Source organism: Canis lupus, chromosome 1, assembly GCF_011100685.1.
Source record: "Canis lupus familiaris isolate Mischka breed German Shepherd chromosome 1, alternate assembly UU_Cfam_GSD_1.0, whole genome shotgun sequence".
Classification (NCBI taxonomy): domain Eukaryota; kingdom Metazoa; phylum Chordata; class Mammalia; order Carnivora; family Canidae; genus Canis; species Canis lupus.
Genome location: NC_049222.1, coordinates 69,091,963 through 69,119,524, shown reverse-complemented (window position 1 = coordinate 69,119,524; position 27,562 = coordinate 69,091,963). Strand labels below are relative to the sequence as shown.

Sequence of the window (27,562 nt, the reverse complement as noted above, 5' to 3'; positions counted from 1 at the left end):
TATTTTCAAAAGAGGACTTCATCCCTGTCAACTGAAATTGACAGATGGAATGATTAAGTTAGGAATTTGCTATAAAGAAGTCAAAAGGCTGAAGTGGTGAAATAAACAGGCAACGTGCTGGTAATTCTCAAGAAGCGGGAAGGGCCCACAGCAGTTTATTATACTACATCTTAGGTTTGTACGTGCTTGAAAAATTCTGTACTAGAAATATGTTTTAAGTGCAGTCTCTTTAGATACATAATGTACATTTATTTTTAAATAGTCAAAAGAAAACCTGTGTTTCTCTGAATCATAGCTGGCTTTGTTGAAGCTTATTAAATACTTCCATATTCTTTCCTCCTTTGTCCCCTTTAAATGAGAAAATGTCAGATGTTACATATTTTTTTTTAAAGATTTTATGTATTTATTCATGAGAGACAGAGAGAGAGAGAGAGAGAGGCAGCAACACAGGCAGAGGGAGAAGCAGGCTCCATGCAAGGGAGCCCGACGCGGGACTCGATCCCAGGACCCCAGGGTCACGCCCTGAGCCGAGGGCAGATGCTCCACCGCTGAGTCGCCCAGGCATCCCTCGAATGTCACACAGTAAGTCTATTTCTGATCATTTCAAGATTTATACGGTCTGAATTTGAAGCAGATTTCAGTACCATTAGTCTTAATCCTTGAAACAGGAATGAAGACGTGAAGGCCTGAGGAAGCTTAATCTAAGACACGGTGAAGATACTAAGTGAATTAACACTTGGGCTGAAATCCTCTGACTCGTACCTCACGACTTCCCTAGTAAGTGTGGTAGGAGTGGCAACTTTTTCTTGATAAGACAATAGTGACAGAATAATCCCGCCCCCCCCCCCCGCCCCGTGTATAAACTGAGCAAAACCTGAGTGATCCACTGAAAACAGTTTGTTCTCTCTCTAATTACACTCGCATCTACTCACCAGGTACTCAGTGTCAAACATAATACGTATGCTGTTGAATTTATTAATACAATCTCGCCTTCTTCCAGAGAAGGATTGAGAGCAGCAATTTACATACATCATTTCCTTTATTTCTTTCCCACAAAAAGACTGGGTATCCCTCCAGTCTACACTGAAGGAAGTGAGTTGCAGAGTTCAATAATTCACCCAAAAATATATTTGGTGGCCCGGCCTAGATGTGAAGCCAGGTCAGTCTGATTCCAACCCAGGCATCATTCTCAACCATTGGCCTGTCTGGTCCCAGAGTGTCATCTCTCTAAGAATCTGGCTAAACCTACTTTTTCCTATGTTACTACGTAGACATGACAAATCCAGAAATCAATTTACTAGGGCCGAAGCTCTTGATGTGTATCAGCGCAGCGTGTATCCTTTTAATGAAATCCCATCAAGGGACGCCTGGGGGGCTCAGCGGTGGAGCTTCCGCCTTCAGCCCAGGGCGTGACTCTGGGGTCCCAGGATAGAGTCCCGCATCGGGTTCCCTGCAGGGAGCCTGCTTCTCCCTCTGCCTGTGTCTCTGCCTCTATCTGTGTGTCTCTCATGAATAAAAAAATAAATCAAATTAAATTAAATTAAATACCATCAAATATACGCTTAGTGACAAAGCGTCATTAAGACCCATATACAACAGAAATAGAATTTCAGTCTTTTACCACCTAAAAAGCATAAAAATGCATAAAATTCACAACAGTAAAGTCTGTGACTCGGAGAAGGACCAGAAAGCTGGAGAAACCTAAAAGTTCGCACTGTGTGAAACCTGCAGTAAGAAGGTGACACGTTTTTTGGAAATACTTAGAATTTGCTCTTGTTCCACAAACACTCTACAAGCACACACCTAAAATCTATGGACACTTTTTTTCTATCCATTGTTTCGCTTTAAGGTCTGTGAACACTTTGTATCAAGTATCATAGCTTGAGAATATTTACCAGGTTGCGTCTCCCATGATGGGATTCTGAAGCCGGATGGCCACTCGCGCTCTCGCAAGAAGTCTGAGCGCCCAGAATGTTTCCCATCACCTCTTCACCAGGCAGGACAGCCAGCAACCAGAGCTGTTTTAACAGAAGCTGCTTCTGCAGAGCACCTAGAGTCTTCCCACCTAGCTTCCAGTCTGGGGCTGTGCACACTTGCACACACACCAAGTCCTCCCACTTCGACCCCTGGGGTCCTGAGAATGAAGCATTTTTTTTTTCTTTTAGAACTTAGAATTGCTTTATGTTTTCTTTAACTGTCACCTGGCGCTGCTCCACAATCCCGTGTGTAACCTGTATTCCACGGACCGTAAGAAGCAGGTAGGGAAGAGAGTCGCTCACGGTGCTGAGGTTTCCCAAGGAAGCATCTCGAAAGTGCGCCGTGACGGGTCCCAACCTCCCCTGAATCCTACATCTCCGCCACTGCCGACCGACAGACCAACGGCAGAGAGGACCACGGTGGGGTTCACATACCTGGCAAACACACCACTGCAGCTTTTGATCTTTCAATTCCCGCTGGCTTCCCTACAAGGCTGGGAGCGGCCGAGGTCAGGGGTTCGGAAGCCCCATGTGCTCCTACCGACGCCACCGTCGGCAGCTGACGGCTTTGCCCAAGGCAGAGACCATGACCGTTGGCACTAATTCAAACAGATTAGACCTTTATGGAACAGTTTACTTTAGCTTTTACTCATTTTTAGTACAATCTTCTTGCCCTAAACCTCCAACAAGAGGGCTAGGAGACCTTAGACGGCACGCACCACCGTCCTCAGAATTACCTTCTCTGGCTCTCTCCCTTGCACCATGCCTTGCCTCCAAACCAAAGCTGTGCAGCTTGCTTTTCCCTTGGGACATCTGATGAATGAACTTGCCCGGTCTCTCATGTAAATAAATCCCCGGAAGCTCCAACTGACCGCATGCCACTGGTTTTCAAGAAACATCAGGCAATCAGGAGATTAGTTAGTATCTTATATTAAAAAATTCTGTTACGCAAATATGGGCAAGCAGGCCCTCTCGTGCATTGATGGCGACATTATAAATGAAAACAAGCTCTCCGGAGATCAATTTCCAAGAACACATCCTCCAACTCAGCAGTTCCCCTCAGAAATTTATTCCACAGATAACTCACACATACATAAAAAAAAAAAAAAAAAAAGGTAAAATGTTACTCACGGACTACAGGTCTGGTTTATAAGGTCAAAAATTTGGAAACAATCCAAAAGTCCCATCAGCTGAGAACAACCACGGTATATCCATACGGCATCTAAAGCCATCATAAAAAAACGAGGACGCTCTTTACATTCCGATAGAGAAAGAGCTCCAATGACCAACCGACTCATTAGTTAGGCCCAAAATTTTATGTTTTCATGGCTGTTAATTACCTGAACCTATCCTGAAAGGAGAACAAATGTAACTCTCTCCCAAATAAATGGACATTGGCTTGAAAAGGGAGGTGCAGATTCTGAAATCTTCAATAAAACCTACTAATGACTAAAAATGACAAGACGCTACCGATATTCTAATTTTATGCCAGGTTTAGAAACTGTGTGCTACCGTTTTTATAAAATAAAAGGGGGGGATGTGTATATATGTATATATAACGTGTATTATTTATACATGCGTACATGCTCTCCACAATGATCCATCAGATGATCATCCATCACGGCCTCCTGGAAAGGCCAACAGTCTGCTGAAAGAGAGCCATGAGACAGACTCTTCTCTCTGGACATTCCTTCATACCTGTTGACTGTTTAAATTTCTCTTAAAGAAAAAAAGGTAATGAAAAAAAATGTTTTAAAATCTTTTTTCTTGTCTGTCTAAAAAAGTCCACATCACGAAAGACAGGTCTTCCCATGAAGATATTTAGTCTGCTATCGCTGCCCACCACAGAGGCTAGAGCATAGAAGTCACTACGGGACGTCAACCTCCCCAAAGCTCGTGGGTAATTTTAATAGTCACTATTTAACTATATAAGCAAATGCATCAGCCCCCAGAGACAGAGGAGAGGAGGAAGGGTCGGGTTCTCTTCTGTACAACTCACGTATGGGAAATACAGAGCAGATCGCTGGTATTCACAGACTTTCTATGGTTTCTACCATCCCTGAGGAGCGTCTGAAGTTCCCATGACATCTAGTAAGTCCTCAGCTGGCAGAGACACGATTCTGTGACGTGCCATGACGCCGAGGGGCAAGGGCAGGTCGCCCGGACCAGCCAGGGCCCGGCTATGCTAAGAGCTCTGGGTCTACGGCCACTGTGGAGAGAAAGGAGACGTCGTTTCATGTTAAGAGATGAAACAAACAAAACTAACTGCTAGTTGACTGTCGCATTGACGACAGGATGAGGGGAATATGGAAATGTTCATGAGAGTGATAGGCCCCGGCCACAAAATAGAAGTCTCAGATAAATTAAAGACTGAAATGTCAAAAGCAGTGATGACTCAGACACATTGTGTGAACAGAACTACCAAATGCTCCAAAAGGAAGTAAGTAGAAAAGATGTGTGAATTTGTTTCAATAAGTGCTCCAGACAGTACAAAAATTGCTCATCAAGCAAGATAAGTAGTTAAGGTCTAGAGAGATCATTTACATTTCTCGGTTGTACTTTACTAATCTGAAGGAAGAAATTGTACGTTACAATGATTTTTTTTCCCCAGGTTGAGAATTGGCAATTGCCTTGGGGTTACATCCTTCCAAACGGTCAAGAATCTATCGTTATCTTATTTTGACTAGAGATAAGCAGAGTTTGCGTGTCCTTCACAACCCCCCCTTCATACCAGCCCTTCATTCACATCTGCCACCGCGTGGGCAGAACGAGCGGTGGCTCCGGGGGAGGCGCAAGGACCCCCCAGTGCTGAGCTCCTAGGCCAGAGTCCAGGCGAGGAACCTGCTGGGCTGAGACGAAGACGAGTCTCCGGAGAGGTAGGCCACCCCATGCAGGAGGCTCAAAGTCCAGTAAAGAGCTGGCGCCTCCCTATAAGCCCAGAGTCTGGGTCTGCAGACAGGGTGGGAAATAAAGCTCATTCAGCAAGCGCCTGGCCATTCCTGCCTTAAAGGGTTAAGTGGTTCGATTTAAAAGAACGACTACTTAACATTCACCAAGAGCAGTTAAGTGGCTTTAATGATCCTACGGTTGCTTTCCCAGAGTTACAGGTTACTGCGTCACAGGTAGCAGGCACAGGTCTTCCAAAACTAAGGTACAGGGACCATATGGCCGGCAGTCAGGGCGGGGCTATAAAATGGGGACAGACACCACCTCGAACGCAGAATCGGATTAAAATTCTGTCCCTCGGATGACAACTGAGACAGCAGCACCTGGTGCTAATCAGTTTGGGTTCAAAGGGTAGGTTGCCCTTTGTAGAGAGCCAAGGACGCTGACCCTGAAATCGGCACCACGACAGGACACCAACGCCGGCTGTGCGGGAGATGCCCGGGACACCCCGGGAAAGTCGGTGTGCTCGAACCCAGGGCCCTGGCTCGCCCGGCCCCCTCTGGCCCCCGACGGAAAGGGCCTTCTGTTTGCTTTGCAGAAACCGCCCGTGGCTAACGGGATGTTCTCTCCCGCTCGCCACCTACAGAAAGTCCTGAGGTCACTACTCGGTAACATCACCCCTGTGCGGCCAACCACCTGCTTCGTGGGGCTTCTAAAGGGGCTCTGCGCCCCCCTACACCCCCCTGCTCCCTGCCACCCATCAAATACTTCTTAAGGTCACCCTTGAGACCTGCCAGTTCCCCTCCTCCCCCTGCCCTCCCTTCCCCCTCCCCTTTACCCTGCCCTCCCTCCCCCTCCCCCTGCCCTCCTCTTCACCCTGCCCTCCCCCTTGCCCTCCCCTCCCCTTTCCCCTGCCTTCCCCTTCACCCTGCTCTCCCCCTCCCCTCTGCCCTTACCCTGCCCTCCCCCTGCCTTGCCCTCCCCTCCCCTCACCATGCCCTCCCCTTCACCCTGCCCTCCCCCTCACCATGCCCCCCCACCCTCCCCTTCCTCCTCCCCCTGCCCTCCCCCTCTCCACTTCACTTTGCACAATCTGACGAGGGCCTACTCAGTGACCTCAGGCCAGTTAATCTCTGGAAGGCCCAACCCCCCCCCCAAAAGCCTGGAGAATGGAACCTTTCTTCGTTGGGCAACAGGGAAGACTCCCTGAGATAAGTCAGAGGATTCCTTAGCCCCGGGCCTCTCCTGCAGGAGCAGTCGGTAAAATGTCAGCTTCTGATAATCACCTGGTTGACGGCTTACTGGAGTTCATGAAAGATGCTCAAGTGGCCTTAAAAAATTAGACAGTGACTTTTGTTCCTTTCATTTAATTTTATTTCTGCTTTTAGTAGCTCTTACGGTAGGCCACTTGTTCGAAATCTTAATATCGCAAGATTCAAGGTCGCTCCATAAAAGCAGATATTTTGTTAATAGTAATATAATATCTCCTATTTACATGGCTCCACGAGAGATGACCAGGTCTTTTTTGTACTCTTGACCCTCTTTGCCTATTTTGCCTGCACCCCCCCACCCCCGTCTCCTCCCTGCTGTCAACTAGCAGTTTATTCTCTATACTTAAGAGTCTTTTTATTTGTTCATTTGTTTTAGTTTTTAGATTCCACATACATGTGAAATCATGTTTTTTTTTTTTTTTTTCTCTGTCTGACTTGTTTCACTTAGCATAATACCCCTTAGGTCCATCCGTGTTCTTGCTGATGGCAAGACCTCATTCCTGGCTGAGCAGTAGTCCATTGGGACATCTCCGTCCTCCATCATCTGTGGATAGACACTTGGGTGGTTTCCGTAACTCAGCTATGATAAGTAAACACACGGGTGCATACATCTTTTTAAATTAGCGATTTTGTTTTCTTTGGGTAAATACCTGGTAGTGGAATTACTGTATCGTATGGCATTTCTGTTTTCTTTTTAATTTGGGGGGGAACTTCCACACGGTCTTCCACACTGGCGGCATCAAATCCCATTCCCGCCACAGCGCATGAGGGTTCCCCTTGCCCTCCATTCTCCCCACCACTTGTGATGTCTTGTCTTTTCTACTCTAGCCATCCTGACTGGTATGAGCTGCTATCTCACTGGGGTTTTGATTTAATTCCCTGGATAGTTCGTGATGTCAAGCACCTCTCATTTGTCTATGGGCCACTTGCACGCCCGCTTTGCAAAAACGTCTATTCGCGTCCTCTGCCCATTTTTTAACTGAATGGGTTTTGTCGGAGTGGAGTCGCAGAAGTTCTTTCTACACACGGGACATTAACCCCTTCCTGGATACATCGCTCGCAATTATCTCCTTCCGTTCGATAGGACGCCATTCTGTTTCGTTAATGGTCTCCCTTCCTGTGTAAAAGCTTCTTATTCGGTGTAGCCGCAATAGTTCATTTTTGCTTTTGTTTCCCTCGACTGTTCCCTTTCTGAACAGCACAAAACCTCTCAAGTGACAGAGGAGCAGTTGCCAGGAGCAGGGGCTGGGCCTGCAGGCCGCGCTCTCGACGGTGCCCTCCTGACCGGGCTACAGCTTTGGGACAGAGCCCGATGAAAGGCCAGGTGATGTTTCCCAGTCTGCTCCTCAAAACACCACTTTTAGGAGCCCTCTTACTCCTGCTCCATGATGAAAAGTTTTCATTGACCAAGACGTGGAATAACCGCATCAGGGCCTCGAGGCCACCTGTGCCCAGCGGCAGCGGCTTCCCAGGCTCTTAGGGCTCCTCCATCACAGTACACGGAATCCCATGGATTCCCCAACCCCACTACCCCCCACCTTTGGGAAAACGCCAAGCCACGGAAAATAAATTCAGGAAATAACGTGAACCTAGGTAAGGTTCCGCAGGAATAACATGTATTCATCCTCAGGTTAGATTCAACTACAAGTGCCGCCTTCTGCCCTAGGTCCCAACCTGCATCCACGCGTTGAGAGTCACAGTGTCTACGCCTGGAGGATGCCCTGGGGACCTGCAGCCCCTGAAGTCCAGGCCGGAGACAGCTATCCTGAGAGATCCAGCCTCTGACTCCTAGGCCTGTGTACGGTTTTCTGATTTAGTCTCTGACGGCCTGTACCTTCGTGACAGCAGAGGGGCAGTACACAGCCTGTCAGGGGACAGCTCACACACGCACAGATGCAAGGCCACGAAGGGGAAATGGGACAAAGCCTAAGACACGAAGAGGATGCAGACAGGCTGGAGCAGAGGGGTCTCTTCCATGAGTCGTCATGTTAAAGGATCTCACCAATACCAGACTATTGGACCCTCACAACTACCTCTTAAGACTGATCACATTTTATGGACAAGAAAATTGAGGTCATCCAGCCGAGAAACAAAGTTTTATCTCCCAGGACGGTGTCCCTCAGACTATATTCCACAGGGCCCAGCACGTCGCATTTTAGTCAACACAGAAGCCAATCTAGTGTGATGGTGACAAGCGTGGGCTCTGCAGCCAGAGCACCTGGGTTTGAATCCTGGCCTCATTAGTTATGAACTACTGTGTAATCCTGGGCAGGGTACCTGACCTCTCTTGAGCCTTAGGCTCCTTCACCAACAAAATGGAATGGGAATATCTACAAAGTCGTAAAAACTTGTCATTTGATTGTGCATGCCAAGAGTGTTTTGCACATGGTAGACAGTACATGGAGCTTCAGCTATTTTGAAGAAAACAACAACAAAAAAATCACTCTCCAGTGTCCACACTCCCTCCAGGCACCAGTTTACCCAATATCTGAAGCATACCAGGGCAGAGGAATGAGAACTGCAGAGGCCAAGACCTTTGCACCACAAAGCCCTAAATGATTTCTCAGGAGTCCAGGGGTGAAGGTAAAAACGGGAGGTGAAGAACAATGGGAAGACTCCGGATTTCACGGATATATAAAACTTCAAAATGAATTTGGAAAATTCACTAGCTATTCGTTTTACCACACTCTCATAAACAAAAGAACGTCACAGCAACCAAAAAAAGCCAAAAGGACCTAATCTCTGAGTGAGGACCCAAGAGTAGGTCACTGGTTACCTTATGGATATTCTTGCTGAGGAGGCAGGAGAGCTTCCTCACATACCAACTGTGGTCCCAGGTCCTGCAAAAGGTCAGTAGGAGAAAGAGGTGGAAGCTGTGGCTCCTCCCCGACAGAGACTAGAACGAGTCCTTCTGTTTACAGGCCCCGGAGGATGTGGATGTCACATGCCGGAAGAGGGACGAGGAAGAGAGAATCAATACCCCCATCCCAACAATGCGGACACTGCGTCATGATCACCTACTTATACAAGGCTTTGGAGGAAAGAGACCTTGATTTTTTTCATTTCCTTATCCCTTATGAAGATCCGCCGTAGGAGAAGAGGTATCCAATGAGTGAATAAAAAAAGAAGGGGAAATGCAACAGACTAGCTGTAGGTTGGAATGAGGGAGGGGGGAAATCACAAAAAAAGATCTAACCCACCCGTCCACCCATCTCATAGGCCCCAGGGAAATTCTAACTACCAGCTAGGCCACAGAGTGCTCACGCGCCGCGTTGGCAGAGACGGACCGTTGCGGCTCCAAGAAACTCTCCTTACTTAAGTGTCAGTGGAGGACACATCAGAAGAAGTTAAATTCAAACCTCTTAAGCAGGAATAAGGATAAGAGAAAAATCTAAACTCACACTTGAAGCATCTCTCAACATATTGCTACAAAGGAAAATTTTCCTTTCAAATCAAGCATGACAGATACCAGCTTTGATATTCTACTCACCCTCCTGATAAGGACTCGGAATTACACATACACACGCCGGAGGGATGGAGATCCCAGGGCCGAGAGATGTAGGATTTTGCCGCCGGGCCCAAGTACATAGATTTTAGGCAGGCAAAACTCCAGATCATTTCAATGTGGGAAATGAAATCTCAGTCCCCTCAAGAACAAATCCTTGAGAATCTGGGTCTTCTTCTGTCCAAATCTCCCCGCATACAGCAGACGCCGGAGTGGCAGCTAATCTACGCTTCCTTTAAACAGGAACTTAGCTATTAGGACGGGTCCTTCTTACTGATACTTTCTCAAAACCTGTATCTCCTGGCCATGTTTTAATGAGAATGATCCTATTAACGCAGCCCCAGCTTATCTCATTTGCTCCCTTTTCTGCCATGGAGATTATACAAAAGGGGGAGTCACCACAAGCAACCTTTACAAAATCTCAACTTCCTGTCTTCCCGCTTGTTACTGTAAGAAGGATGAATTATTTGAGATTCTGTGGCCTAACCTACTTACTTCCTCTCAAGGAGGAACAGAAAATGAATAATGCCTTTCAAGAAAAAAAAAAAAAAACGTACATACAAAATGAAATCGCAAACTGACATTAACAGGCCTATGGCACATTTAATATACTCTCATCAAATGCTTGTATTGGAAGTTCATTTTCAGTGTACAGAGTCTAAGATATCTCAGTTTGAGGCAAAAATATCCTGACAAGTGCTATCATATCATCAACATCGCTACACTAATAGAGTCATAATAGAAATTTTACACCCATTAAAGGGACTCAGAGGGCATAAAAAGAACAAAAACCTGTCTGACACAGATATGTCCATACGTATGCAAAACAGGCATAAACTCAAAAAAGAAAAACTAAAAGTAGTATCTTGTTCTTTTCTCTTATTTCATTTCATAATTTTTTGAAAGCTAAAAGTAGTATCTATTTTCTTACTCTGCTTCATATTTTTATAGAACACAGAGCTAAAATTAAGAGATTTAGACTCAATTTCTCTTTTGTATCTAATAAAGTAGAAATGACCAGATTCTATTTCTCTTGCGCAAGTCAAGTCTACAGGTTTATCTTGATAACCATTGGTAGCTAAATTCCTTATCAATAGATTGAACAGCCAAGCCTCAAATCCACCAAATAAGAACACACAGCAATAAGGTGAATTATTTAGACCACTCAACAACCTGAGCAGTACATTGACCTCTCGGGAATTTCGATTCATAGTTCAGGGTTCAGACAGCATAACAGATGAAGGGAAAATAATCAAATGATTTTGGTGCCTGAACAATCCTACTCAAAATGTTCTACTACTGAAGTAGTTCAATTGTACAAAATTACATATAACATAAAGCTACGGTCCGATCTTCAAAGAGCCTGGCATGCACTAAGTGCTCAAAAGAGTTTATAAGGTGATGGAGCTTCATTAAAAGTGAAACCGTCTGGTACCCAATGATCAACGCACGCAGTGGTATCCTTCTAAGTCACACTAAAGCTCTGCTTGATGGGCCGTAACTCACACACCAGAGATACTATCTGAGTTCCACTGCAACAGGGAACCACCCAATGAATAAAGACTCTTCACTTCATCTGGCAAGCATGAGCATACTCTTCTGGTTAAGGAGTATAACAGTAACCATAGCACTGTTGCTGAATGTATTATTAGTCATATTTCCTGTTTTCTTTTTTTTTTATTTTGATTCCAGCACTCTACAGTCAGCCCTGGCCCTAGCTTCTCCCCACCAATATCTCTACCCCTCCATTTAATTTTCTTCTTTCCTTTTATAATCCTGCCTTCTGAGTAAATCCCATCATCTTTTGTGTTCACTTTAAGAAATTTAGGTCCCAATATTTCTATTGACTGACTGATCTACATTTTTTGAGAACTAACCCTACTGCCTTTGCCTCCTGTAAAGACAGAACAAGTGAAACCACTTTATAAATCAGCCCGGTAACTCTCAAACCTAATCTGAGTTATGTTTTCTTAACAGTTTGTGATCATGTCAAGGCCATAAACTAGACCAAGGTGTTGTTTTCAGTAACTCAGTAATTGGTCTTTTCCTAATTCTTGGTGAAAGAGAGAAAGAGAGGAAAGAAAGAAAGAAAGAAAGAAAGAAAGAAAGAAAGAAAGAAAGAAAGAAAGAAAGAAAGAAAGAGAAAGAAAGAAAGAAGAAAAAAGAAAAGAAAAGAAAAGAAAAAAGAAAAGAAAAGAAAAGAAAAGAAAGAAAAGAAGGAAGGGAGAAAAGAAAGAAAAGTGAAGAGAGAATTGTGTTGCCATTATTTTTTCTGATACCTGTTTGCTATTTGCTTATCCTAGTAAATGAATGTATAAGAGCAAATATATTAATCCAGAAGTGGGTTTTCTCAAAAATATTCTAAGAATTACTTTTTTTCAAAACTAGGAACCTAGGGATCCCTGGGTGGCGCAGCGGTTTGGCGCCTGCCTTTGGCCCAGGGCACGATCCTGGAGACCCGGGATCGAATCCCACGTCGGGCTCCTAGTGCATGGAGCCTGCTTCTCCCTCTGCCTATGTCTCTGCCTCTCTCTCTCTCTCTCTGTGTGACTATCATAAATAAATAAATAAATTTATTAAAAAAAAAAAAAAAGAAACTAGGAACCTAAAGACATAACAAAACAATCATAAGCCAGTATCGTTTTCCCTGATGCCACCCCTTTCAAACTGCAGGATATGAACCTGGACAAGTTACTAAGTATCTCCAAGCACCAGTTTGCTCGAAAAGTGAAATACGAATACCAACTGCTCAAGGTTAGTGAAAGTATTTGAGATAGCACTCAGGGCCTACAGCAGCACCTGGGCAGACAGAAGGCACTCGGTATTTGTTGGATACATAAATAAATGAATTATTGAATGAATATAAAGTGCTAGCTCAATGCCTGCCATTCAGGAGGCCCTCAATGCACATTTATAGTTGACTTATCAACACGTGGAAGGGTTTGGCAGAGAGCGCCCCACCTCCCAGGTCCTTACCTGAGCAATGCGGCTAACGCCACATCAGTGGTGCCGCCGTGACACTCACTGTGTTCACCTCCACCTTTCCTGAGCAGGAGCACTGAACCGTGGCTTTGTGTTGTTGATGACCTCTCTACTGGACTGTGTGGGGGGCATTTCCTCAACTAGAAGTCAGACACATGGAGACCAAGGTCTGCTGCTTTCTCTGTAGCCCTAACCGGTTCATTCATCCGACCCTGGTCTAAGCGTGGATGAGGTGAAGCACTCAACTGAGACTTCCAAAAAAGAGGTGCTCAATAAATATTTGTCGACTGACAAAACACTGGCGTACAGAAAGGAGAAGAAAGAGAGCATTTTCCTAGTGTGTATAATACACATGCAATAAACCAATTCCAGGTCCACCACGCTCATCAGAAGTTCTCTCATCCAGGATCACCCAACTTCACTCGAGTTCCTCTCAAAAGTCCTCGTTCTTTCCCCCAAACCACCCCGTCTCCTCAGTGGGGATTTTCTTAAACATCTTCTTCAATCTGACTTCATCAATCAAACTCTGTTACATGGCACGGGGACCCTTTTCCGGGTGCTTTGCTTTCATCCACTTGCTGCATAGCCAATGCTATGATCAGTACACGCCAGTTCATAGTGTGCGACTATTTATTCATATCTTCGTGTGTCAGTAAAATAACGTAGTGAAGAGACAACCTGAGAATATCCCCATTGGATGATGAGGTCCTTTACAAAATGTGTTTTCTACGGATGCCCTGAATTTCAAGATGTCATAGACAAATACACACGCGTAGGAAGGTATAAATAGTTCTCTTTAAATAAGTGCCTCCTGAATAAATGGTCCTCTTTGAACACAGTGTCCCCCAAATTCTCATGAGGAATCCTCAATGGGAGCAAGTAGAATAATCTACACCAGGAAGTCATAGTCAAAGAAGAAAACAATCAGCCCCAAACTCATCACTCTCACTGGATATACAATTCGGAAATTCCGTGATAGGAGGTAAAGAGCTCCTGAATAATTTCTGAAGGTTAAGCACTGGAAAAGGGAGGGCATACATTGTGCCATGTGTATATGATCAAATGGCATATTTCTGCATCACTCAACCCAGGAATCCGTCTCCTGACTCTGGCTCCCAAGAGGGTGGGTCCCTTGTTCTTTCCTACTGGTACCAAGTGCAGCTGCTTTACTCTTCTTAACAGAGCTGAGAGTCGCGTCCACTCCTGGCATTGGGTCTAGGGAATTCAAGGGCAGAGGCCTAGTCCTTTGGTGTTCAGCACTGTAAGAGCTCAACAAAATCTAGTTAACTGGTAGACACACTGCAAGAGGGATCACTCAGGGCACCCATCCCCAGAAACCCAGGGTACACCCCTGTCCCACAGCACAGAAAGTAACTTATCTTATAAATTTCCCATCCTAACTTTACCTGCCACAAAAAAAAAAAAAAAAAAAAAAAAAGCCTTGGTTGAAACACAGATTCTTAGAAATAAACTACCAAACAGAGCAGTGGAAAATTATTCAAGAAGCAGCCCTCAATTACTCAAGGACTAATTCAACACGATACATATTTCTTCTTTCGTCTACTATCGAGTCTTTGAATTCTCACAACATTGATTGGATGATCTATAGGAGAACGGAGATGAACTACAACTCACTAAACCCTGTCAGGGTTTGTCAAGTTCAGTATCAGCAAATTGAGGATTTTTTTTTTTTCTGTCTAGATCATAGACCATAGACAGTTGGTTATAATTAGAATAAAGTAGCAAAGGGGTCTCGGAAATATAAGAGGGGTGGGAGGCAGGCCCTGCGTGGACCTTTCCCTAAATCCGCAGTCATTTGCGGACCCATTTTCTGACCCCCTAGAGTATAAATATCACTACCCCAGTTACCTATTTTCTCACGCTCATTTCCCAACAGACTCACACAACTAAAATATTAATTACAGCTCACGAATTCCCCTCACACCAACCCTTCTACTTTCAGTACCCTCACATTTCCACAATTAGGCATCATTTTAAGTTTGATTTATTTTACTTACTCCTACCTATTAAATGACTAGATTGGGATAAATAAATTACAGTTTATATTCAGCGTCATGTAAAAACATGGTCCCTTCTTGCAATGAGCTAATGCTATTCAAGATAAACTATTTTTTTCCTAAAGAAAAGAAATATCCCCTGAAGTATTGTGACAAGCCCACATAATATATATACCAGAAACCAATCTAATAATTTTAGCCAGGAATTAAATCACTCTGTTCTGCCCTTGACAACCTCCTTCCTGCCCTTCACGAAACCTGACTAAGGTAAAATGGTAATATGACTACCAAACACGTGAATCCATCTTTATAGTTCTCACAACCGTATTTTACTTTTCTCCTTTCAACAAAGGAAGTAAGGTCAGCACTGTTGCTCCATTTTCCAGATGGGGAGATCAATCCAGGCTGAACCAGGTAAAATGACTCACACAATGCGATACATTTAGAGGCTGAATTGTCTTTGATTGCTCCATCCACAGCCACAAGGACTCCCCAAGTGAAGGAAAACAGGCACTGCCCTCCACTCAGCATGTGTAAATGTGAAACTCAGCATCCCGGGCAACACCTGATCCTCTGCTCTGCTTGCCCTCTCCTTCCGCCTGCGTGATCTTCTTGCATTGCATCACCTACGTGGACCCCCCCCTCTATTCACCTTGCAAATGACACCACTCAAGACCATCCACGAGCAGAAAATGACAACAAGCTCCTGTTAACAATCGTTTTTTACATCAGTAATGATTCGGTGTTGACATCCAGGGCATGCCCACCTCAGTTCTAAGGGAGCCCAGGGAGGATTATTAGTCCTACTCGGAAAAGGTAGGGCTGATTGATTTTGTTTTATTTGTTTTTTTGCCAAACAGGAATCAACAACTCCTTTAGTACTGAAAACAAACAGAATGAAAAGAAGCAAAAAAAGGAGAGGAAAATAAAAAATAAGGTAGGGGAGTAGCGGGTGGTGGGGAGGTATAAATAGAACTAGAGGAGCACAAATACACTTTGATCACTAAGATGCTTTCCCTTCAGAGGGCTGCCCTCTTTTGCCTGAGAACAACCTGTGTCCCGAAAAGAGGCCTTGAATTCCTGGAGATAAACCGGCACCCTCCAAAATCACCAAAGGGATCTTATCGGACAACGGCTATACTCTTTGTCGAGATACGTTCAAAAGTTGACACGCCTATGCTCATATGCTGGAAAGTCCCCACAGCCCTTTGACATGATGGTTGGCACAATTCAGCCCATGCTGGATTTAAGCCACAAAGTCAAATAACTTGAACGCCCCAAAGCTCTCATTGTAAATTTCACCTACAAAATTTTAACAAGTTCCAGAATCCTCCATACCACTGTGTTACAACAGTTAATGTTAGCTCACAAGTGCTTGGTTCTAGTTTTCCCATCTTTTCCATTCCAAGTAATAAAACTATTTACTTTCGGTAGAAAACAGAGTTGAAACGCAAATCAAGGATCCAGTAAAAGGGCCAGTCCACAAATTATTATCCGGGACAATCTTCGGAACCTTTCCTAATGTTTTATCTGAGCCTCCGTCACACTTCATGTCCAGACTTTCACGCATCCAAAGCAGCCCCCACAAAACGATGCTTTGCTGCCAACCCTGTCCCACATTCTCCTTCCCGATCTCCAAACACAGCTTTCAACATTTGCAAATACACCAAGCAATTTGTTTCAAAAAGCAAATCTTACCTAGTGGCGGTGAAGAAATAACTCTCTGGTGGTCTTTAGGATTGTTTTTCCACCCCCAAGACGTCTCCTAAAGGTCCAGCATTAGTTGAAAGAGAGGAAAAGTAAAAATCAATACGTTGTCATAAAAAAAAAAAAGAAAGAAAAAGCCTTCAAATCCCCCATTAATATGTTTTAATTTTGAATCACTGACCTATGGCATAATTTCACACAATACCACTCCTTATATTAAAAATAAACCAGTCTTGAATGAGATGAAAAGGGTTTTATCATTCATCCCCTCCCCTTATCCTAAATCCCTAAATTGAAGATCTCCCCCTTTCTATGACCAGCAGGTGAAAGTTACAGGCATCCTTCGACTCCACTTTAATTTCTTGCAGGGCTTTTATCTTTAAAATCAAAGTTACTCGGACTGGCAAACGGATAGATACTATGTAAGCAGTTCTTTCCCACGTAGGCGAACGTTTTAAATCACGACTGATACAAAGTATACAGAAACAACGTTTTCACCAGCGCAACAAAATTATACTCTTGGAACCAGAGAGGGACCACTTATCCTATGACTCTATGTAACTGCACGGTTAAGAGACTAACCGCCGGCCTTTAATCCTATTTATTAGGGGATAAACATGACCGGCTTGTTACAAAAGACAAATTCCAACCCGAGGATCTTTTTTTTTTTTTTTTTTTTTTTTTTTTTTTTTTTTTTTTTTTTTTTTTTTTTTTTTTTTTTTTTTTTTTTTTTTTTTTATGTGCGCAAGTTCTGAACGCTCTGCATTTCTGTGAACGTTCAGAAATGAAACGACTCACTGTGGACACCCCCCTCTTCTCCACCACCCCCCCCCCCCCGATTAAAAGTTGGTCAAAGACAAAAAATGATGAGCATAAAAGCAAACAACGGTGCCTAACCCACTTACAGACCTATCTCAGACCCGGGGATCCAAGGCAAGCGCCCTCCCCCGCCCCCCCACCGTGTTAGGGACCCGGGGGGGCTCCGGGTCGGGCCTTCCCGGCAGCTGCGCGGTCGGGGCCGCATCTACGCTCACATCTGGCCGCTCGCTCAGGTCGTCTAATTACTTCCACGTCTGAACAGACTACGTAGCTGCGAGCAAAGGCCAAACTTTGCTCTCGGCCTCCCTAACTTAAAGACGCGTGTAACCACTAGAGGTCTCCCCTTGGCCAGTTTTGCACGTTCGCTATTTTTGCTGCACTTGAAACTTTCCGGAGAAATGCTCTCTACTCGAGTCAGTGTTTTTCTGAAAACTTGCGCAAAAATCCACGCGACCGAGGCGGCCAGCACACGCGCCGTCGGGCCCCCCCCACCCCACCCCCGCCCGCCCCGGGCCGGGGAAGGTGCCGCACACCAGCTCTCGGAAAAACCAACAGGAGGACGCGCTCGCCCGGCCGCCCTCCCCGCCCCCCCCTCCCCACCGCCCCCAAAAAACCTTATTTCTCATCTCAGGTTCCCTTCACTCAAACTTAGAACAAAAAAATAAATAAATAAATAATTTTTCCCCCTTTTAAATCTATTTTTGTTTCTCTGGACTTCGCTTTTCGGATGCATTTGTCTGGCGGCGGCGCCGAGGTGGGAAAGGAGCGGGGCCTCGGGATGCAGGGAGGGGGAAGGGCCGGGCTCGCAGCGCCCGAGGAAGTTGCATAAGGAGACACACTCCGTTTTTTGGGTCCCCCTCAAAAAAAAAATTAAAAAAAAAAATAAAAATCGGCGGGGAGGGGGAGGAAAAGGAAGCGGGAGGGGGGGAAGGGGGAGGCGGGGAGGAGGGAAACCGAAGCGGCGTTTACCTTGGTCTGCCCGTGCAGGGGTGCGGAGCGGGCCCCGGCTCGCCGCCCCCACCTCTGCCCGCGCGCAGACGGACACACGGATGGCGGCGAGGGCGGGCGGGGCGGGGAGGAAGCCGCCCGCTTTGAAACTTTCTCTCACGGTCGCGCTGTGGGCCCCGCCGCGGCCAGAAGGGGGGGGGAGGGAGGAGGCGATCCGAAGGCCTTTTTCTTTAAAGGTAATTAAAGTTTCGGCCCCGGCGCAAAAGTTGCGCCCCCTCGCGCCCCCCGCGCCCCCGGGGCTCCCTCCCCGACCCCCTCCCCTGCAGCTCGCGGGGCGCGCGGCGGATGCCCGGGCTCCTGCGCTTCCCGGTCCCCACCCCCCCCACCCCTGCCGGGCCCAGGGCGCGAGTGTGCAAGACCCATTATTCCGGAACGGCACACGCACGCGGCGGGGGGGCGGCCTCCCCGGGAGGAGGGCGGCGTAAACAAGTTGCAGGGGGAGCCCCCCCTCCCGCGCCGCCCCTGCGCCCCGCACCCAACGCCGCGACGGCCCGCGGCCCGCGCCCTCCCCCTCCCCCCTGCCCCCGCCCCTCCCCCCGCGCGCGCGCGCGGACGGCCCCGCCGGGCCCGCGCCGCCTGGCTCCCGCGAGCACTTTCCTGCCTCGGGCAGAAATAAACCGGAGGGTTTATTTTTGTGCAACTTTCCCAAAATGGCGGAAATTGGAGCCGATCTATATGAAATTCTCACACGCTCGGCCGGGAAGGGGGAGGCGGCGCGGAGGGAGGCGCAAACTCTCGGCCGCCGAGCCCCGCCGCGGGTCCGCGGGAGTGTGCGTGCGTGCGGGTGTGCGTGTGCGCGCGGGCCCCGGGCGCGGGGCGCGGGGCGCGGGCGGGGGCGGGGGCGGGGGGCAGCGCACCCACGCGGGGCCCGCAGCCGGGGGCGCCGCCGCCAAGTGGCCCGGCGCCCTCCCCGCGCCCCCCGCGCGCCCGCGCCCTCCCCGCGCTCCGCGCCCCGCGCCCGCCCTCCCCGCGCGCCGGCACAAAGGCCACACGGGCGGAGGGGGCGCAGGGGGGCGGCGCGCGGGGCTCGCGCTGCCCCCGCGCCGCCCCCGCCGCCGCCCCCCTGCGCGCCCCCCCCCCCGCGCGCCCCCCCTGCGCCCTCGGGCGCGCTCCCCGCCGCCGCCGCCGCCGCCGCGCTCCCCGCCGCGCGCCCGCTGCCCCCGAACGCGACCCGAGTGCGGGGCGCGGGGGGCGCGGGGCGCGCGGGGCGCGCGCGGGGGCCGCGGGGAGGCCGCGGGGAGGCCGCGGAGCCCCCTCGCACCCCGCCCGCCCGCCCGGGCGCCCCCGCCGCCGCCGCGCCCGGCGCCCTCCGCGCGGCCCCCACACCCTTCCCCGGGTGCGCGCAGGCAGAAAAATACAAGTCTCTCCTCCCCCCATTTTTTCCTTTCTCTTTTCTCGCTCTTTTGTTCCTCTTTCCTACTCGCGCTCACTCCTGCGCAGGGAGATGCCCGGCGGCGCCCCCCCGCGCCCCCCGCCGTCCCCGAGTCCCTCGCCCACTTTTTCTCGCCGGGATTAAGTTTTGAGCTGTTTCCCGGCGGCGCCCGGGGCGGGGGGAACCCCCTCGTGTCCCCCCCTGCCCGGGGCTGCTCCGCGGGGCGGCGTGCGCCTCCGGCCCCCCCGAGGTCGCTCCAACTTTCCTCCTCGCCCCGGAGAGGGCCCGGGCGGCCGAGCGCGCGGACCGACCTGGCGACCCGCGGGCGCCGGGACCCGATCGGCCGCTCCTTACCCCCAAATTCGCTCGCTTTTTTTTTTCTCCGTCTCCCGAGTAGTCCTGACAAATGGTCCAGGGCTGCGGGCGCAGTGCGCATGTGCGCGTGGAGCCAGGGCCGGGGAGAGGGAAGCTGCGCTGGAGCCGGTGCCGCCGCCGCCGCCGCCGCCGCCGCCGCCGCCGCCGCCGCGAGGCTCGCTCCGGCCGCCCTGCCCGCGCGCTGCGCCCCCGCCGCTCCCGCGCGCGCCGCCTCAGGTGCATCCCGCCCGGGGCCCCGCGCCCGCCGCCCGCCGCGCCCGCCACGGCCCAACCCGCCGGGAAACGCCGCTCAGGTCATGCATCTCTTTGTCTATTTGGCACTTTACTTTTTTTTTTTTTTTTTTTTTTTTCTCTTTTTGGGGAAGGGAGAAGGCGATGCTCGGAGCAGCTAATCCGGGCTGCAAGGCTGCACTGCAAATGTGCAAATGGACCCGTGCAGCCATTAAGGAGCGCGGCCTCCCCTCTCCCTTCCCCTCCCCTCTCCCCTCCCCAGCTCTTGCACAAACGCGACCCGGACCGCTAAGTGCGTGCCACAGGTCACGAAAAATGGGAAATAAAGTTTGAAGCTCCTGGAGCCGTACTCCCCCACCACCACCACCCGCTCCCCTGCTCGAGGACTGCAGGGGGCACGACCCGCGCGCTCCTCCCTTCCCTCCAGGGTCGGCCTTCGTGGGAGCTGCCACGCGCTAGGCCTCTGCTGTGGAATCTGGCTCGGTTGCTGCACCAGCTTCTGCGAGTGCGCGTGTCGGGACCCGGGCGGCGGGCAGAGCCGGTCCTGGCCTCCCAGGGCAGCCCCTCTGCATGGCCGTGGCCTCCAGGCAACACCTGCCTCCGCAAGGCGTCAAGGCTGCAGCAAGGAGGCCCAGGCGCAGCCCAGGCGACACCTGCCTCCACAAGGCGTCAAGGCTGCAGCAAGGAGGCCCGCGTGCGCGTGCGCTAGGGACGGCCTTCCCCTCCCTTGCAGGCCTCCTCTGGGGCCGCCGCCGTGCTCCTTTCCTACCAGATGCAAGTGCTCTTTTCCTACCAGATGCAAGTGCTCATTTCCTACCAAATACAAGTGCTCCGTTCCTACCAGATGCAAATGCTCCTTTCCCACCAGATGCAAGTGCTCCTTTCCCACCAAATACAAGTGCTCCTTTCCTACCAGATGCAAGCGCCTTTCCTACCAGATGCAAGCGCCTTTCCTACCAGATGCAAGTGCTCCTTTTCCACCAAATACAAGTGCTCCTTTCCTACCAGATGCAAGCGCCTTTCCTACCAGATGCAAGCGCCTTTCCTATCAGATGCAAGTGCTCCTTTCCTACCAGATACAAGTATCACAAAAGAATTGGAGTGATTGAAGTTATGATAGACATTGTTAAGGTCAGTAACACTTTGCAGTTCGGGGGGGGGGGGGGGGGATTAAAAAAAAAAAAAAGAGTAGCATGTGCGCTTTCCAGAATGGCAGGAGCCAGTGTTAACATTTGGCAAGGGTGGGAAAGTCGGGGAGAGGCCCCGCTGGCCCTCAGAGTGGACTTTATTTTGCATCTCGTAAAAGGTAAAGGAGGCCTTTTTCCGAAATTACTGCCTGGGGCCTAGAATTTAAATATATCACAGATGGAAATACTGTATTAAAAATCCTGCTTCAAAATGTAAGTAATATTATTTCTTGATTGAATTTTTTTTTTTTTTACTTAAGGAATATTCCTTGAACCAGTTTCAGAAAATAAACTGTTAAATTTCCTTCCTTAGGACCATGAGATTACCCCCAGAGAAGCTGACCACCCCACAGTTTCTTCCGTTGGTATAGTGACCAAATTCTCCAAACCAAAAATCAGGACACATGGCTTGCCGCGTACTCAAGAACAAAGGGACAAACCCCATGAAGGTGAAATGAGCTAATAAAATCTGCTCATATGCTGGGCAGCCATTGGTTTAGGGGGTGTGAAGAGCAGGCTGGGTGGGTAAGAGCTATAGATAATCTCAGACCGCCGGTTAACTATTGATTTCACCCACCACTTCCAACCCTTTTCCGAGCTGCTCCCAAACAGCCTAATTAACTGATCTGAATTTCAGCTTCTCCCCTTTTCTCCTTAGCCCTTGAATAATAAGCAGCGAAAATGGTCAAAGGCAGACTAGGGGAGCAGAAAAGAAAGGCCGTGAACTATGTGCAAAACTAAGACCATGCAAAAAAAAAAAAACAAAACAAAACAAAACAAAAACCACAACCCTTAAATTTTAGATTTTTTTTTTCTAAAAATCCATTTTAGATTTATTCTCTCTAGATAATTTCTGGATGATATTTCTTATTTCTAAACTTATGTTAACTTCTGGATGATATTTCTCTCTAGATAACTTCTGGATATTTCTGATTTCTAAACTTATGTTAATGGCCTACTTGTGCTGAGCAATCCCCTGCAAGGTGGTGGGGAGTAACAACAGAGGAAAACTAGGCCACGAGGAATTCAGTCTGGCAAGAGTCTAGCGAGCTGGGCATTGCGTTACAGTGTGGCGTGGCGTGGTGGGGTAGGCCGAGCAAGTGCGGGCCAGGAGCCCCTATGGCAATACGGACAGGTTTTCCAGAAAAAGTCACAGCCTAGCAGATTCTTGAAGGACAGCCATCCCTGGTGTGTCATTCCACTTTTCCTCTGGGAAAATGATCCAATCAGAGAAAGACCGGTGGAGGCTCTCAGCAACACCTGGCCTTCGTCCTGCAGAGATCATCCATGAAGCCTCAAGAACTTCGTGTCGGCGGTTCCCAAGCTGTAGTTCAGGGCGGGAGATCTTCCGCGGGCACTCACAGGTAAAAACGAGACCACTACCACGTATCTGGGCCAAGAAACCGTCGGTGCCCCCAGCCGAGACGGAGGCGGATGCAGTCCTGGACTGGAGACGACGCTCAGTAAGCCAGTACTCTTCCGGGACCTCTCTGCACCTGCTCCCCAAAGGGGGCCATCCCAGTAGAAGCTTCGCTGTTCCTCACGTTTCCACCACGTGGTCACTGCTTCATTTCCATGAGGAATCCCTTCTTTCCAGCTTCACTTAATCTCATCACCCTCCACCACTGCCCTCTTCCCGGGCCACCCTGCTCTACCCTCTTGACACCCACCAACCACCAAATCTGTCCCTCACGTGGCATTTCAATTTCCTTGGCACCTCAAACTAAAGTATTAGCTCATTCCTTTATTATCCTTCGTAGTGATGTATTTAAACCCAAACTTATTGCCCCCAAATGACTTCAGATCCCTCCATTCCTAAATGTTGTGAAGCTAAAATGGTTTTACATGGAAAACATTTTAAACAAGTCACCGCATTCATTCTTTAGAGGTCTTTCAAGGCATCCTATCACGTCTCAGTGAAGGTCATGTAAAGCCTCTCTCACTGGACTCTTAATTCTAGGAAACAAACTGAGGGTGGCGGCGGGAGGGGAGGTAGGTAGGGGCAATGGGGTTTTGGGGTGAGGGCCATGAAGAAGGGCACGTGACGTAAGGAGCCCTGGGTGTTGCGTGCAACTGAGGAATCCCTAAATTCCACCCCCGGAAACTAAAAATACGATGTATGTATGTTAACTAAATTGAATTTAAATTAAAATTTAAAGAAAATAAAAAGTAAAAATAAAACCTCTCTCACTGTACTCCATTGTCTTACCTCCACTCTGCGTGAACTTCAATTTAAAAGCTAAACTCCTTCTTCTTCCTAACACTAAACTTGTCCCACCTCCTGTTGGTAGGACTCACTCTTCCTGTCCCAGAACAGTTCCAGGGTGACCTCCTCCATGGGCCGGCCCTCACAAATTGAAATTGGAGTGAAGTCCAAGAGATTTGCGTTCTAATCCAGTCCTGCCACCACCCACTGGGAACCATTAGGCAGGTCACCTCACATTTCAGGGCTTCAATTCTCTCACTAGCTAGACAAAAAAAAAAAAAAAAAAAAAAAAAAACAGAGTAATTGATTTCTGAGGCCTCTTTGAAATCCATGTCCTTCTCCATCTTTCCCACAGAACGGGAGCACGGTCACATTTTGGTACAAATACTATGGAACCAAGAAAGGAATTTTAAGGAGTGAAAAATCCATCCATCGGCTGGGGACCCGAATGTTATCAGTTTATAGCTCGTTCAGTTGGGTTAAGCCTGGTACTAATGAGATCAAGGTCATGGGTTCCATTCCCTAACGGCTAGTTAGTTTTGATCTGCTTCATAGCCACAAACCGCTTTTCTAACACCAGTCCCCCACGTTATACTGTGTGCTCCTGGTCACAAGCCTCGAGGTAAAACTGAATCTTCCCACAGAAATGTTCTAAACGAACAATACTTGGGATCATCCTTTTAATGTATTATCTTACTTTTAAGTATGAGTCAAGTTATTGATTTTTTTTAGCCTACATAATTGTGTGCTCCATGTTTTTCCAAGTATGAAAATGACGTTAACATTGATTTGGCCAAGATTCTTATTATTGATATTTGTAAGAGCTGAGTTTGATTTTCTTGTTAGTGTTCTAGATAACACTGAAATGTTTATTAAGTACTCACATTTGAATCCTGGTTATCTTCATTGTGACACATCTGCATACATTCCTGGCACAGGGCTTGTGATGGTAAAATGTCATTGGAATGCTAAGGGTGAAAGAGAAAGGGTATATTACTCATCAGGTAAAGCATTATAATGTGTATCACATGCTCCACATCCTAAGGAAATTAATATAGAAAGAGCTTCTGGACAGATGTGAGTGCTTATTATCATTTTGTTTAGATACAAAAGTAAAGGTAGAAATGTGACACACGTATCCAAAAGAGTAGAATAATATGGGACCGTAAACTCCCTTCTAGGTTTAAAGGAAAAAGATCATTTATATTTTTGCATAATATACTTACTCATCTAAAGCCTAAATCTAAAAGCCTTATGACTAAACAATGTTAGAAGGCACAGGCCAGACTTCAGACCACGTTTATAAGAATAGTCTTGGATATTCTGAGAACCTGGTTCTAGAATGTTCTTTCCATTTGACCTGGCCTCCTGACCACAGCTGACTGGTCCAGCAAAGGGCACTTAATCCCAAGACTGAATTGAGCAGCAAGGGGTGGCCTGTGAGTCAGCAGGGAGTGCTTTCCCATATGAATAAAAGTGATGAAATGGACCAGTCATAGTCTTAAACTTGGCCATATGAACTGGAAATACTGAAGATAAAGTTAGTTGATAGGCATTATAAAAACTAAACGATTCACAGGGAGAACAAGGTAGAGTGCAGGCTCATTAGCTATTAGGCCTGGGAAACTATGCATAAATAGAAATCATAAGGTAGAGAGCGGAGCAGGAGTTCGCCAGCCAGCCAGAGATAAAGGTGCCAGGGCTTCACTGGGCCCTGCGTGACCTCCTGTTCCCAAAGGTCATTCTAATCTTGGACAGGCCTGGCCACTCTGTGGTCACCATGAAGACTACTACACGGCTAGGATTTCTGTCTTCGCTAGTATTGGCCTAGTAACTCCCCATCCCTGGTGGGAAATTGAGTCTTTTTTTTTTTTTTTTAATTGAGTAGATAAACAAAAGAACCCAGCCTACAGCAAGGAGTTTGACTTGTTCCCATTAGACTTGCAAAAAATTAGAGGCAAATTTTATCTCACTCTCCAGATCTGTAAAATGGGGATATGACTAGCCCCTAGCTCGTAGGGTTGTTAGGAGGATTTAATGGACCTATGCAAGACTAAACCTTGGCACGTGACAGCAATCAGTAAATATTAGCGGGAGTCGGGATTTTTGCCTGTTTTAGTTTTCTGCGGTATTGCTAGCTTTCGGATCTCTACCTGCACACAGTTAACTATGAGAAAAATATTTGTCGAATGACTTAAAGGAATATTAATACACACATTATGACATCTGCTCTTTTACTCACCCCTTTCCCAGCTGGTTACTAGGCCATAGGTGCCATGTCACAGCCGTGCTCATGGGCAACATCCTCCTAAAAGTTCCTAAAAGCATGTAAACAGAGAGTGTTAATGGAATTCATAGGCCCTATTTCAAAGGAGCCTGCTGTTCGGAATATATTATCTTTATTTAGCATTTATATTACACTTTTACATTTTCAAAGCCCTTTTCAGTTTTTTAACTAAATATTTGTTATAACATTCCTACGTTATCTTTCATTGAGGGAGGTAACTGAGGCATGGTTCCAATCGTTAATACCTATATCTGGAATTGAAGTCATCGCATAAATACAGTAAGTGCAACTGTATGTGTGTGTGTGTGTGTGTGTGTGTGTGTGTGTGTATATATAAAATCTGGAACATTACTTGGTTCTTGTAGAATGCCGAATGGAATGTCAGTGTTTGAGAAGAAGACAATCTGTCACTTTAAATTACACCAGCCATGCCTTTCCCTTGGTTCTATTTCAGAAACTACCATCAATAGAAAGGTTTTTAAACTGAGGTTTCTCAATGGGTTTGAAGTCTTTAAAGAATAAAATTTTGAAATTCAGGATTGAAATATTTCACAAGATCTCAGTAATTGCACAATCTTTTTCTATGAAAATCTCAAGACAGTAGTTCTTTCCTAGTGTCAATGTGGTGAGGATTTCTGCATGTGTGCCCTTAGAATTCGGAGACAGTGAGGAATGAAGTGAGGAAAAAATCAGTATACCATTGATGAAATCGGTCAAGAGTAATCTAATTTAAGGGTTTACAAAAGGCCTAAGGAGATTTGGGAAATACCAAAATCCAATCAGGTGCCCCTGTGGAGTTTCAAGAAAGGCTGAAATGTATTGGACCAAAAAGAGATACTGAACTTTGGTTGCCATTTCAGCTGATTGACCACAGGAATATAGTCGATGATATCGTAATAACTTTGTGTGGGGGCCCACGCTGACTACACTTAATGTGTGTAATTGTCGACCTGGTATGCCGTCCATCAGAAACTAACATAATCTTGGATATCAACTATACTTCAAAAATTTAAATAAAAAAAAGCAAAACCCAGCCATACCGAAACAAGAAACCCTAACTCAACAGGAGTCCCCAGTGAAGCTGGATAATCTGTTCATTTGTCTCCGGCTGACAGTGTCTTCTGTGGCCAAATCAACCGTTCACTGACGGCGAGGTCAGATTGTGCTCCAGAGTTCCTCTCTCACCATGCAAGCTCCTTCAGCCCTTCCTCTTAACATACAAATCTCTCTCCTCTCCCTTTTCCAATGAAAAACATCCCTACATCTTCCCCAGGCTGTGCACTCTCTCTTTAGTCCTCCGCGAATTTTCATGATTCTCCCAATATTTATGGTCCATTATTCTGCGCTGGCTTTTTCACAGCCAAAAACCATACTCATGCTTCTCTGCTCGATCTTGAAAAAGAAAACCTTTTGTCAACTCTACACCATTTTAAATACTGTGCCATAATTTCTCCTTTCTTCTGCTGCCAAACTTCTTGAACAATTTAGTCTATGCTCACTTTCTTCATTTCCCTACATCCCATTCATTCTTCAACCCACGGGCATTGCCATATATGCTTTCTTCTCTGTAAAGTTGCCAAGGACTTCCTAAATGTCAAATCTAGTGGCCACAGTCCACCTCCTATTGAAGTCTAGATTTGGCAATGTTGACTAATCCCTTCTTTGAAACTGTCTTTTCATTCAAACTTGTTGCCAGTTCCCTGTTCCCAATGTTCTCTAGTCCTTCAGACCT

At 47.4% G+C, this 27,562-nt stretch overlaps 2 protein-coding genes across 8 annotated transcripts in view; one reads left to right on the top strand and one right to left on the bottom strand.

Annotated features, from left to right (window-relative positions):
- L3MBTL3 (L3MBTL histone methyl-lysine binding protein 3) overlaps nucleotides 1–20,047 on the bottom strand; it is a 120,953-nt gene extending 100,906 nt beyond the window's left edge. Inside the window, exons 1-2 of one of the 6 annotated variants that reach the window (XM_038526761.1) lie at nucleotides 19,899–20,047; nucleotides 16,337–16,403 (exon numbers count right to left, since the gene is read on the bottom strand). The gene's annotated coding sequence lies outside the window, so the exon portion shown is untranslated. Of the gene's footprint in view, nucleotides 1–16,336; nucleotides 16,404–17,254; nucleotides 17,545–18,133; nucleotides 18,288–18,860; nucleotides 18,880–19,855 lie in introns of those variants that run through there. The other 5 variants (XM_038526767.1, XM_038526763.1, XM_038526765.1 and 2 more) reach the window with 5 other exon arrangements.
- A 179-nt stretch (nucleotides 20,048–20,226) lies between these two features.
- On the top strand, nucleotides 20,227–23,518 carry LOC119864962. Of its 2 annotated transcripts, XR_005353128.1 has the most exons (4): nucleotides 20,227–21,281; nucleotides 21,457–21,550; nucleotides 21,651–21,786; nucleotides 22,250–23,518. XR_005353128.1 is itself a non-coding variant. In XM_038525611.1 (3 exons), the coding sequence occupies exons 1-3, from the start codon at nucleotides 20,721–20,723 to the stop codon at nucleotides 22,942–22,944; spliced, it is 1,026 nt and encodes a 341-aa protein (XP_038381539.1). In that variant the 5' UTR covers nucleotides 20,227–20,720; the 3' UTR covers nucleotides 22,945–23,518. The 2 variants fall into 2 exon arrangements, 1 of the variants encoding a protein (XP_038381539.1); XM_038525611.1 differs by lacking the exon at nucleotides 21,457–21,550 and having other exon boundaries at nucleotides 22,616–23,518.
- Nucleotides 23,519–27,562: the final 4,044 nt, after the last annotated feature.

What these genes read in the sequence shown, in the direction of transcription:
- LOC119864962 (XM_038525611.1), top strand. Translation starts at nt 20,721, where the DNA reads ATGGCCGTGGCCTCCAGGCAACACCTGCCTCCGCAAGGCGTCAAGGCT. An exon ending in TTATGATAGACATTGTTAAG is followed by an intron (nt 21,282 to 21,650) that starts GTCAGTAACACT and finishes TTCCTTCCTTAG; the next exon opens with GACCATGAGATTACCCCCAG. An exon ending in AAGGGACAAACCCCATGAAG is followed by an intron (nt 21,787 to 22,615) that starts GTGAAATGAGCT and finishes TTCGTCCTGCAG; the next exon opens with AGATCATCCATGAAGCCTCA.